Source organism: Sorex araneus, chromosome 3, assembly GCF_027595985.1.
Source record: "Sorex araneus isolate mSorAra2 chromosome 3, mSorAra2.pri, whole genome shotgun sequence".
NCBI lineage: Eukaryota > Metazoa > Chordata > Mammalia > Eulipotyphla > Soricidae > Sorex > Sorex araneus.
In genome coordinates, this window is record NC_073304.1 from 225,252,866 (window position 1) to 225,265,410 (window position 12,545).

The 12,545-nt window shown below is 37.7% G+C and overlaps 1 protein-coding gene across 6 annotated transcripts in view; it reads left to right on the top strand.

Moving 5' to 3' along the window:
- The window catches only part of TANC2 (tetratricopeptide repeat, ankyrin repeat and coiled-coil containing 2), a 379,564-nt gene that overhangs the window by 48,942 nt on the left and 318,077 nt on the right, over nt 1–12,545 (top strand). For all 6 annotated transcript variants that reach the window (XM_055131292.1, XM_055131293.1, XM_055131294.1 and 3 more), the window contains exon 2: nt 7,404–7,497. In XM_055131292.1, coding sequence (XP_054987267.1) covers nt 7,431–7,497 — 67 coding nt within the window. In that variant the 5' untranslated portion in view covers nt 7,404–7,430. The remainder of the gene's footprint in view (nt 1–7,403; nt 7,498–12,545) is intronic.

Genomic DNA, 12,545 nt, shown 5'->3' on the forward strand with positions numbered 1-12,545 from the left:
CTGTAAGGAATGATGAAATGATGCAGTTCACTGCAACATGGATAGAACTGGAAGACATGTTAAGTGACATATACCAGATAAGCACAGGTTGTTATTCTATAAAACCCTTATATGTGTTATTACTGTATCATTGTCATTCCATTGTTCATTGATGTGCTTGAGCGGGCGCCAGTAATGTCTCCATTCGTCCCAGCCCTGAGATTTTAGCAGCTTCTCCTTACTCGTCCTTCTAAACAGTGCCATATTGGAGGCTCCTTCAGGGTCAGGGGAATGAGACCCATTATTGTTACTGTATTTGGCCTACTGAATACACCATGGGGAGCTTGCCAGGCTCTGCCATGCGGGCGGGATACTCTTGGTGGTACTTAGAATAATTATATGAAGGAATGCAGTGGTTTAAAGATGGGATGCTCAAATCAAATCACCTTTTGCCTAGTGTATAGGGGGGATAAGGAGAGAAGTAAGGGTAGAGTAGAGGGGGAGAAGAGACAGGTGAGAAAAAATGGGCGGCAGGTCAGGGAGGTTGAGGTACATTGGTGGTCTTAAAGAATGATGGATCCAGATATCCAAACTACTAGAGTCAACAAATGAACTTAAAAGAAGGTAACTGTCAAGAGGGCAGGCTGGGCACAGGTGGGGTGCTGGGGTGGAGAGGCAGGAGGGAACCTTGGAACACTGGTGGAGGGAAATTGAAACTTGATGATCGGATTAGTGCTGAAACATTGTATGTCTAAAACTTAACTATGAATAACTTTGTAAATCACAGTGCTTTAGTAATAAAGTTTTCAAAATATAGCTATGCAAAATATAAAAACTTTAAAAATAATTTTAAAAGTAAGCTAAAAAAAGAGATACTAAGTCTTTAGTCATGGTGGACTATTCAGAAAGAATAGTACTTTCCCTGAATCATTTTAACTAGGTTTCATTGTCACTGTTACTGTCATCCCGTTGCTCATTGATTTGCTCGAGCGGGCACCAATAACGTCTCCATTGTGAGACAAGTTGTTACTGTTTTTGGCATATCGAATACGCCACGGGTAGCTTGCCAAGCTCCGCTGTGCGGGTGAGATACTCTCGGTAGCTTGCCGGGGTCTCCGAGAGGGGTGGAGGAATTGAACCAGAGTTGGCCGCGTGCAAGGTGAACGCCCTACCTGCAGTGCTATCGCTCCAAACATAAAAAAACTAAGGGATTGTGTAGATAATAAAATGTTTGACTCAGTTGAGTTTAGAAATGATTGGAAATGATAGGGGACTGATTAATTAGTGCAGAGGCTTCAAGCTCCTGCCCTGCAAGCCTATGGTTATGAACTCGAATTCCTGTTGTCTGCATTCACCCAGTGTGATTGTGGGAACTCTACTGTTCGAGCCCGGCAGCTCTGCTGTCTGTGATTACCGACACTCCAGGCAATTTCTAGTAGCACCACAGCCAGGTGTGGGTAAGACACCACAAAAAGGGTGTAACGGTAACTCTTCAGCATGACCGAAAAGATGTGTGAACACCACAATCAGGAAGTGCAACCTCTGGCGACCATCTGAATGAGCACCAGAACCATAACTGTGTACTTCAACTAAGAGTGCTTGCTGTGTGCAAGCACTGCAACTAAGTGCAAACTTTAGATGAGCACCACAACTCTTGCAGAGAGCATCACAGATTAAAATAATGTTCATGTGTAAGCTCCACAGCTAGGTATGTATGCATTCCCTGGTAATCTCAACAGCAGCAGCAGCAGCAACCACAACAGCAACAAAATGAAGGGTGGGAGAAGTAAAGAAAACAGAAAACAAACAAAAATAGAAATGATTGGAGGTCTGTGAATGGCATGTTTATTATTATTCTGCCAGAGATTCACTTGCCCAGAATTTATTCGACTATTTCTGTGTTGACATTTGAAAATTCAGATATAACATTTGGAAAAGTAGGATGAAATTTAATCATATATTACTTCAGTGAATTCAGTTAGTTCAAACTGCATTTTCCATTTAGTTTCAGTTTGGTGGAATTTCTGTATTAATATTTTATTATAATAAATTTTTATGTTAATTTGAATAGGAAAGTCATTTTATTCAAATATAACTATGAAATGGATAATTTGCTTTAAATAAGTATTGCCTGTTTCATTTTTTTATGTCATTTTCAATAAAATGTTTTAGGACTAGCAAAGAAATAAAAGTTCTTCAAAACTGATCATAATTATAATAGATTTATTCTACCCATCATTTTTTAAATTAACTTAGAATTACCTTTAATTTTAGATAGGAGATTTTTATTCTTTTTGACTCCTGGTTTTAGCAAACTTCTATAATCCCTTGTACTAATAATTTATGCATATGAATGTTTTTCTTTGAGCCTTTGAAGAACTGTACATATATATTAAGAAAGTCTGTGTTATACAAACATTTGAAGTATGGCTTCATATAAAATTTTGAATTTGCCTAAAATTTCTATACTTTTCTCTGACTGTTCCTTGTACATGTTCACTTTAGATAGGTGGTTCCTAGTTAGTTAATAACCTGTTCTCTTTTTTTGCAGGTGGGGGGCGGGGCACACCTCCTGGGTCTGTATTCAGGGATCACTCCTGGCTAGCATGGGAGGCGCAATATGTGCTGCCGGGGATTGAACTTGGATCCCCTAGTGGCATGTAAGGTTGTACTGTCACTCTGGCCCCATCATAACCTGTTCTTATCTATTAAAGTTTATTGTATTGTGTTCCCTTGTAACATTGTCAGGTCAGTATTGTTATGAGTCAGTTTTCTACTCAATCTATTCATTTGCTCACTTCTAGAATTACTGAGGCAGGGGGAGAGAGCAAGAGAGAGAGATGGAGGGAGGGGCTTGCCTTGTATTGGGCCGACACAAGTTAAGTCCTGGGCACCCCGGAGGACCCCAGGGCCATATGGATGATTCCTGAGACAGCCAGGTGTGGCCCACAAAAAAATTGATTGAGAGGGGCCAGAGAGATTGTACAGAGGTTGAGATGCTTGTCTTGCATGTGGCCAACCCTCATTCAATGTCCAGCACCACTTACAATTCCTCTAACATTGCCAAGAGACGTGTGCAGAGTCCTGAGCATCGCTGGGTGTTGCCCCCAATTTCCTTTTCAATAAAGAAGTATTCTTTACTTTTAAAACACCATAATTTACAAAGTTATTCCTAATACAGTTATTTCAGGCATACAGTCCCAATACCAGTCCCACCACCAGTGCTACTTTCCCTTCACCAGTGTTCCTAGTTCTCCTGCTTCCCCCCAGCCTGCCCCTTTACTAGGTACCAAACAAACTTACTTCATATTACTTGCTCTAAGAAAACAGAGGAATGGCAAATGCAGTTATCAGAAAATAAATCAACAGAAGTCAATTTGTGATCATTGATTGTTATATAATAACCCATGTAAATGAAATTAAAATCACTGAATATTAAATATAGTGCCTCTTCTCATTTACATAAATAAGTCTTCAACTCTAGTATCTAAAATATATTGTATTTACTTTCATTTTGCACTTGTGTCTTGTTATGGTCATAATCTTCCTTCCTTGTTATTAATAAAACATAAACAATTCTTGGCTAATATATTTTAGAGTCTACATGAAATAGGTGAAGCCTGCAACTATAAAATTTAATAAGAGTGAAGAGAATTAAGAAAATTTAGAGGGGAAATCTGACTAGGCCTGTAAAAGTACAAAGTGTTTTATCATAAGAATGGGAGTTTTGAGAAGACAAATAAGATATAAAATTCAATATAAATAAAATGTTAATTCATAATTGAAAGTGCATAAAATCTCTTAGCAAGCTGGGAGTAACATACCTTCCTTAATCTAGTAGAGGGCAACCATAAGCTCTGTGAGTGAATGCCATACTCGGTGCCACATGCTGAGAAGTTTGTCCTTCAAAGAAGCTCCTTTAATGCTTCTTATAAAATTGATTTCAAGACTATGAATTCCCCATGCTGTTGCCTGTCCCTGAAGCTGTGTATAGTTCCTTCAAATAGGAATGATAATCTAGCTGGGTAGAGTATTCTTTGTGAGTTGTTCATTTCCTTGAGTATTTGTACTATATCTCTCCATTCCTTTCTGGCTCATGGAGTCTAATTTGATAGATCTGCTGTGAATCTTCTGGGATTTCCTTTATATGTAAGTTGCTTTACTGATTTCAGTATTATGTCTCTACCTTTATTTAGAATTTTTCATTTTTGAGTATGATGTAACTTGGAGTTTTTCTAGTTGGATCTGTTTTTTGCTGGGACCCTTCAGGGTCTTTTGGATCTTGGTGCCTATAATCCTCAAGTCTAGGAAATCCCTGCCTATGGAATATAATTTATTTAAATAATTTCTTTAAATACTGTTTCTTCATAAAATTTACATTCCTATTCTTCAGCGACTTCGATGATTCTTACAGTGTTCCTTTTGAGCTCTTCCTCTAGTTCTTTGGTATGCTGTTCATTTCTTTTTAGACTATTTTCTACCTTTGTTGTTTTCTGGCAGTTTCCTTCATCTCAACTTGGAGCTTGATCTTTTGCTCAGCTGCTCCTAATCTGTTGTTCAGAGCTTCAGTTGAGGGTTTTGTTTTGTTTTGTTTTAAGTATCATCTACCATGCCTTCATTTCTGCTTGTAGTTTCCTCATTACAGTACTCTTTTTTTTTTTTTTCCCCTGCACTGCTGGCTTTGCTGACTACCTGTGCTATTGTTTCTTTGATCTCATTAAACATCCTCACAGTGTTGTCACTACAGTCATTGAGGATTTACTGAGTTGGTTGGTGCTGTTTTAGCCCTCTGTGTTCTTATTTTTCCTCATTGAGCTCAGTGGGCTTCTACCTGTCTTTCTCATCAAGTTTGCTTTTTCCAAGGTCCTGCGTTTCAGGAACTGTGGAACTGGGCCCCTTGGTATGGTTCAGGTGTGGAGGCTGCTGGGCCTAGCTGCCTCTGTTCCAGAAAGGCCACAGCTTTGTCAACCATGCAGTTTCTCTGCCTAGGATGGTGTGGCAGCATGCAGAGTTCAGGAAGTGTTGAGCTGGGCCCCTGGCTATGGTGGAATTTGGATATGGGGGCTAAGAATTATTGTTTGGGGACCCTACCTGGCCAGTGCTCAGGGCTCGCTCCTGGCACTCTGCTTAGGGATCACTCATGATGGGACTTACTTGGAGAAAATATGTGGTGCACACTAGGCTGACAGTGTAAAAAAGAGCCTCCCTACCCACTGTATTTCTCTCTAGCTCCACTCTTCCAGTAAGGAAATTACAGAGCGCTTACTATGAGCTAGGCATTAAGAATAAAAAAAGGAAAACAAGATTTTGCTGAAAAGGATCTGAAGTGGACTGGTTTTTCTATAAGGGGTTAAATACAAATAGAAGAAACAGAATTGATTAAGTTCACATCTATTTGGAATTTATTACGTTGATACTATTCTGAGTCCAGTGATAGACTTGCAGTAATGAATTAAATAAGCAACTTTCTTGTGTTTGTAGAGCTGGTTTAGAGGGGAACTGTGCTTATTTGGAGGGGAACTGGCAATAAACAAATGTTTATCATTTAGAGCAAATGAATAAAAAGTTGAGTAAAAACCCAATTAATCTAATAAAGAGATCAGAATTTGAAGAGAAATTAAGTGTAGGAAGAGGACTTTAGAATATAAATAATCCACCACGTGATCCCATTTTGGGTCAAGGAAGCTGGTCTTTTGTACCCTTAAATTAATCAGCCTGTGGTACTGTTTAGCTGAAAGCAGTTCTTGGAGAAAGGAGGAGCCGCTCTGAGCCATTTATAGCTCAGCATGGGTACACTGAGCCTGTAATGGTGATCTGGGGGGAGGAGCCCACTAGAGCAGGGTGACTTCTGATTGTTTGCCCAGTGAGTTTTGTTCTGATTTTTCTTGATACATTTTCAAAATCTAATGCCAGTTCATCATGTACCTTTTTTTTAAAAAAAGAAAAATCGATTACGATAAAATGAGTTAATGTGATATTGTTACATATACACGCACACACAAGTAATATACATTTAAATTTTATTTGGTCTTTTGATTCGCTGGCAGTTTGGGGAAACATGCAATGCTTGGTATCAAACTTGGGTCTCCAGCATGCAAAATGTGCTCTCACATTATATATAGTAACATTTCTTAACTCTTTTGAGCTGTTTCCCTGACCCAGCACTATTATATTTTATAAAAGGAGCCAAATAGAATACTATTCTGTGACTTTTAAATTGAAAAATCAAATAAATTAAATATTTCATGGCTTTAAATAATTTACTAAATATTTCTTAATACTAGGCACCAAGGAGGGCCAGAGAGTTAGTATAAGGGTTAAGGCACTTTCCTTGCTTGTGGCCAACTGTACCTGGTACGTGAGCTACTTAACTTAGTTTAGATTCTTTTTTTTTTTTTAAATTTATTTATTTTTAATTAGTGAATCACCGTGAGGGTACAGTTACAGATTTATACACTTTTGTGCTTATGCTTCCCACATACAAAGTTCGGGAACCCATCCCTTCACCAGTGCCCATTCTCCACCACCAGTAAACCCAGCATCCCTCCCACCCTCCCCAATCCCATCTCCCCCGAGATTCTTTTCTATAAAAGTAATGCCGTCCATTTTAAGGGGCTCTGTACTAAATATACGTAGAATATTTTACGCATTTTTCACTTATGTACACTCAGAATATGATATATAAGAAATTTAATCATTTTCTTCTAAGAAAATATAAATTGAAGAGTTAAAACATGAAGTATATTTTATCGTCTTTCTTACATATAGCTTCCTCGAGTCTTTAATGAATGAGCTACCTATTAAATTTAGAATTTCTACTTCTCAGACTTTTGTTTGTTTTGTTTTGGAGCCACACCTGGCCATGCTCAGGGTCCAGTCCTGCCTCTCCACCCAGGGATCACTCCTGGCAGGGCTGAGGAAACATATGGGGTGCTGGGGATTTAACCCAGGTTGACTGCACGCAAAGCAAATACACTACCCACTTTCCTTTTTCTCCTGTCCCAGCTTCTCAGTCTCTTAAAGTTAGGTTGGGGATGGAATGGGGGGAAGCCAGTTCTCATTATAAATGTATAAAAGTAATTATAAATGCTTATTGAAAAAAGCATCTTTACCTACTCTGGTAAGGATGGGGTGGGGTGTGAGAGATTTGGCCAGTGAAAATATGTGAAAAATGAGAAATGAAAGGAAGGAATATACTTATAGCTACTTATTTTTTTTTTATTTTTGTGTACCCTCATTGATATCTCTAGGGTAGTCAAAGTACAGTAAACTTTGAATGGAACATTTAATGGTTGAATTAAATAAAATTTTTTTGTTGTTCCATATCTTTAAACATAGTTCTTCACAGTCATTTTTAATTCATAGTAGTATATTGGATTAAAAGTTAAAGTATTCTAAATACTTACCCATATTTTCTTTTACAGTTTTGTTAGTACAAAAATAGAACAACCATGTTTCGGAATAGTCTCAAGATGCTTCTTACTGGAGGGAAGTCAAGTCGTAAAAACAGATCAAGTGGTAAGTGTCTGTGCTACTTTTATTCTCTGATATGTCATTTTATTTTTTATTTTCATTTTAATTGATATGCTGGGATTTAAAATGCTGTAAATTTTATTTTTTATGTATGGGTCATTTCAACACCACACCCCATTCTGTGATACTTTAGATACAGTTGTTATGGAAAATTGCATGTTTGTTTAAGTGGATATTTAATTTGGAATAGAGAAATTCTTTAGGCTTTCATACTTAAGAAGTAGGACTGCTTGAACAACAGTCAGGTAAAGAAAAACTTTGTGAAGTAAAAGTATTTATAATACCTGTGAGAATGCTGGTTCTCTGCATTTCTTATTGAAAATCTTTTAGTTGTAAATTTCTTTTTCTTTTTCTTTTTCCTTTCTTTGTTTTTTGGGCCACACCTGGCTACTCCCAGGTCTGTGCTCAGGATTTGCATCCTAATGGTGTCTGGGGACCCTATAGTGCCAGGGATTGAGCCGGACTTCCTACATGCAAAGCATGTGCTCAGCTATTTGAGCTATCTCTTGGCTGCAAATATACCTTTAAAATTATTTCATCCTAGGTACTTCTTGGAATATGAGAGTTGAAAAATAGAAATTGTCTTCAAAAATTTATACAATTGAAATGACAAATAAGTTGATTATTTTTAGTCATTTTGCAAAGAGTTTTATTTTGGCTTCCTAGGTGATGCTCAGAGACTGAGGGACCAGGCAGTGATTCGAAGCCCAACTGGGCCGGCATTTCAATGTGAGGCATCGAGGCTAGGAATTTCCCAGTTACCCCATCAGCAGTGCATGGGGGCTCCAAAGCCACATCTGGTAGTACTTGGGGACCTTTAGGACTACACACTGCAGTGAGTGGGAGGTTATGTGGTGCTGTGGTTTGGGCTCGGCTGTTGTATTATCTCATGGCTCCTGTAATGATTTTTTTTTTTTTTTTTTGCTTTTTGGGTCACACCTGGCGATGCTGAGGGGTTACTACTGGCTCTGCACTCAGGAATTACTCCTGGCGCAGCTCAGGGGACTATATGGGATGCTGGGAATCGAACCTGGGTCGGCTGCATGCAAGGCAAACTCCCTACTTGCTATGCTATTGCTCCAGCCCTGTAATGATTTTTTTAAGAATAAGAGAATAATTCTTACGTTTTAAAAATAAAAATAATCTAGAACTGCTTTTTAGGAGCAATACTGAAATGCACTGAACATTTGCTTTTCATTAATGGGTTGCATATATTAAGTTTTTTCTAATTAGCATTTTACAACTTTGTTGAAAAATTATTATTTTTTCACTTCAAACCTTCAAACTCTTATAATTTTTTCTTTTTTGCTCCCCATGGTAAAGTATACTTACTACTATCAAAGCAATTAATGATTTCCTGGTTATCTTATTAGTTTAGTTAATGATATTAAATTATTACCTTCTGTTATTAAAGATGTTATCTTGTACTATTTTATTATTTTGATATTTGCTGAGAATTGCCATAAAAAGGAGCTCAGCATATGATCAGTTTTGATGAGTGTACTACATGTATCTGAAAAGTAATGTGGTTATTTGGTACAGTAGATCAGTTTTGTTAATGGTGTCCTTCGAATATTTTATATCCTTATTTTTGAATTATTTACTGAAAAAGATGTGATTAAAACATACGCTGTAATTATAAAATGATTTCTTCTTTATGAAATTTTTTCTATACATTCTTATGTATGCCTTGATATTTTGTAGACTTCTTAATTCTACTGAATCTACTGACTGATAATCCAAATCAGCTCTTCTCCCCTCTCTCCTTAGAGTATGGCAACTCCTAATAATCACTGTATCACTGTCATCACTGTCATCCTGTTGCTCATCGATTTGCTTGGGCGGGCACCAGTAACGTCTCCATTGTGAGACTTGTTGTTACTGTTTTTGGCATATCGAATACGCCATGGGTAGCTTGCCAGGCTCTGCTGGGCATGTGAGATACTCTTGATAGTTTGCTGGGCTTTCTGAGAGGGGTGGAGGAATCAACCCGGGTTGGCTGCGTGCAAGACAAATGCCCTACCTACTGTGCTATCGCTCCAGCCCAATAAAATCCTTGGTTTAAAATACTTATTTTTAAGTTAATTTATTTTTTGTTTGGGGACCATACCCAGTGGTGCTCAGGTACGACACCTTATTCCTGGCTCAATGTTCAGGGATCACTCCTGAAGGTGTTCAGGGAACCATGTGAAGTGTCAGGGATTGAACCCAGGTTGACTGCGTGCAAGGAAAGTACCCTACCTGCGCTGTCACTGAGAGCATATATATATTATATATATATATATACATATATATATACATATATATATACATATATACACACACATATGTATATAGATATATATCTCAGGTTGAGATACAGGCAAATCTCAGAGACAGAATGCTGAGTAATTGTGATATTTTAACTTCCTTTATAACTTCCCATAGTTTACCTTTATTAAATTGAATCAAAATATTAATGAGAAAAACATAGGCCTTTTTGGGCTACAGCCAGTGGTACTTGGGGGTCACTCACATTGTGATGAGGAGTAGACACCTCCAGCAGTGCTTGAGAGGACCATGAAATTCGAGAAACTAAATCCAAGGTTTCTTCTTACAGAGCATGTGCTTTAACCTAATAATCATTTCTAATAATTATGTACCAGGTAGGGCTGAGGCTATCTCTTAGCAACAAAGTGCAGAGTGCACGCCTTGCATGCATGAGGTCCAGGTTTGATCCCTGATGCTACTTCCCTCGCTCCTCTCACCACAAAAAGGAAGACCTCTTTACAATTATTTACAAGGCATCATTCACATATTTATTTCCTAGTAGGTTTGAGTCATCCATTGGATGTTGGTGTTTTTTATTAGAACTTTATGGTTTTAGGAGAGAAAATTCAGCAAGTGTCTACAAGAAAACAGGAATTTCTTATTGATACTTTTCTATGTAATAATAGAAATCTATAATCCACCAAAGAAATAATATGTGAATGATATATTTTTTAATTGTTTCTAATAAATGAAAGAAGCACTTTGCTTTCCATGTCTCACCCTTAATTATTTTTTTATTTTATTATTTTTTTGGGTCACACCCAGCGATGCACAAGCGTTATTCCTGGCTCAATTACTCAGGAATCACTCCTGGCGGTGCTCGGGGGGACCATATGGGATGCTGGGAATTGAACCCGGGTCGGGCCGCATGCAAGGCAAACACCCTACCCGCTGTGCTATCTCTCCAGCCCCTCACCCTTTATTATTTATGGTTAGTCTATAACTTTTTACTCTGCTAAATGATTTAAGTATAGAGAAGAATGAAAGGAGTATATGAAAGAAACCAACTCCTTCTAAAACTGTAACATGTATTGCTTTAGTAGGGATCATATTATTAAATCCATAAATGCCAAGGTTCTACTAAAGTATTAAAGCTAATACCTTTGATTTTCTAATATTATATCAGCAATAATTTTGGGGCCTCTTATTCATAATTTAATCTTAAGTGGTTTTTCACATAAAATATTTATAATTTATAGTTGTAGATATCAGCATAGGTACATAAACTAGTTATTTGCATTCTGAATGGAAAAAACTAAGAATCCTATTTATAGAGAATTGTATTTTTTCTAAATGTTTTACAGGGCTAGGGACGTGATTTAATGATAAAATGTATACTTTGCATGATGAAACTTAGGTTTGATCTCCAGCACCACCAAAAAAATATTAATAAAAATATTTCAAATATTTTTCATAGGTAGAATAAACTTTAAGATATTTTGTGGAATTATTTCATTAGTTCTTTTGTCATTGCCTATTTTTCTTTAATGATTAATGAGCAGTTAGATGGTTACTTCGGTCTGTTATTTGTTTCAGAGCTTATTAATAATGTAATTTTTCTCATAGGCATAATTATTTGTTTTTGTTTTGGTAAATCAACGTAGTATTTCATCTGAAGCACTTGTAATAATGCGAAATTGCCTGTTTTAATTTGTCTCTTAAATAGTTTATCTAAAATTGTTGTGTTGGATGGGCTGGAGTGATAGCACAGTGAGTAGGGCGTTTGCCTTGCATGCGGCCGACCCGGGTTCAATTCCCAGCATCCCATATGGCCCCCTGAGCACTGCCAGGGGTGATTCCTGAGTGCAGATCCAAGAGTAACCCGTGTGCATCGCCAGATGTGATCCAAAAAGCAAAATAAAATAAAATAAAATTGTTGTGTTGGACACTAGACATTATTTCATAGAAATTGATTTTATAAAATGTAATATCAAATGAAATTTTTTTAGGCAAAGTTTTTTTCCTAAGGATATGTGAAAATCAGTTTTGAATTTTAGAACTTAGTTCATATTTATGGACTGGGGTGATAGTAGGTAGGGCATTTGCCTTGCACACGGCCAACCTGGGTTCAATTCCTCCATCCCTCTCAGAGAGCCCGGCAAGCTACTGAGAGTATCCCACCTACACAGCAGAGCCTGGCAAGCTACACGTGGCGTATTCAATATGCCAAAAACAGTAACAAGTCTCACAATGGAGACGTTACTGATGCCCGCTTGAGCAAACCCATGAACAATGGGATGACGGTGCTGTGACAGTGCTACAGTGCTATAATTTATATTTATAATATAAAAACAAAACAACTTCTGGTACATGTAGGACTAGATACCCCTGAATTTTGTTCAGAGACAACTTTGTGATTCTTAAATTCTGAGTTCACTGTCACTGTCATCTCGTTGCTCATTGATTTGTTCAAGCAGGCACCAGAAACACGTTTTTCATTGAGAGACTTATTGTTACTGTTTTTGGCATATCCAATACTCACGGGTAGCTTGCCAGGCTCTGCAGTGGCAGGTGGGATACTCTCAGTAGCTTGCCGGGCTCTCCGAGAGGGGCGGAGGAATCGAACACGGGTTGGCTGCGTGAAAGGCGAAAGCCCAACTGCTGTGCTATTGCTCCAGCCAAATTCTGAGTTAAAAGAGTATATGTGTGTTTCTGTGCTATCTAAAATTTAAGTGTTGTATTTTTTTCTTAATGTTTATCTTACTTAAAATCATTCTAATGGA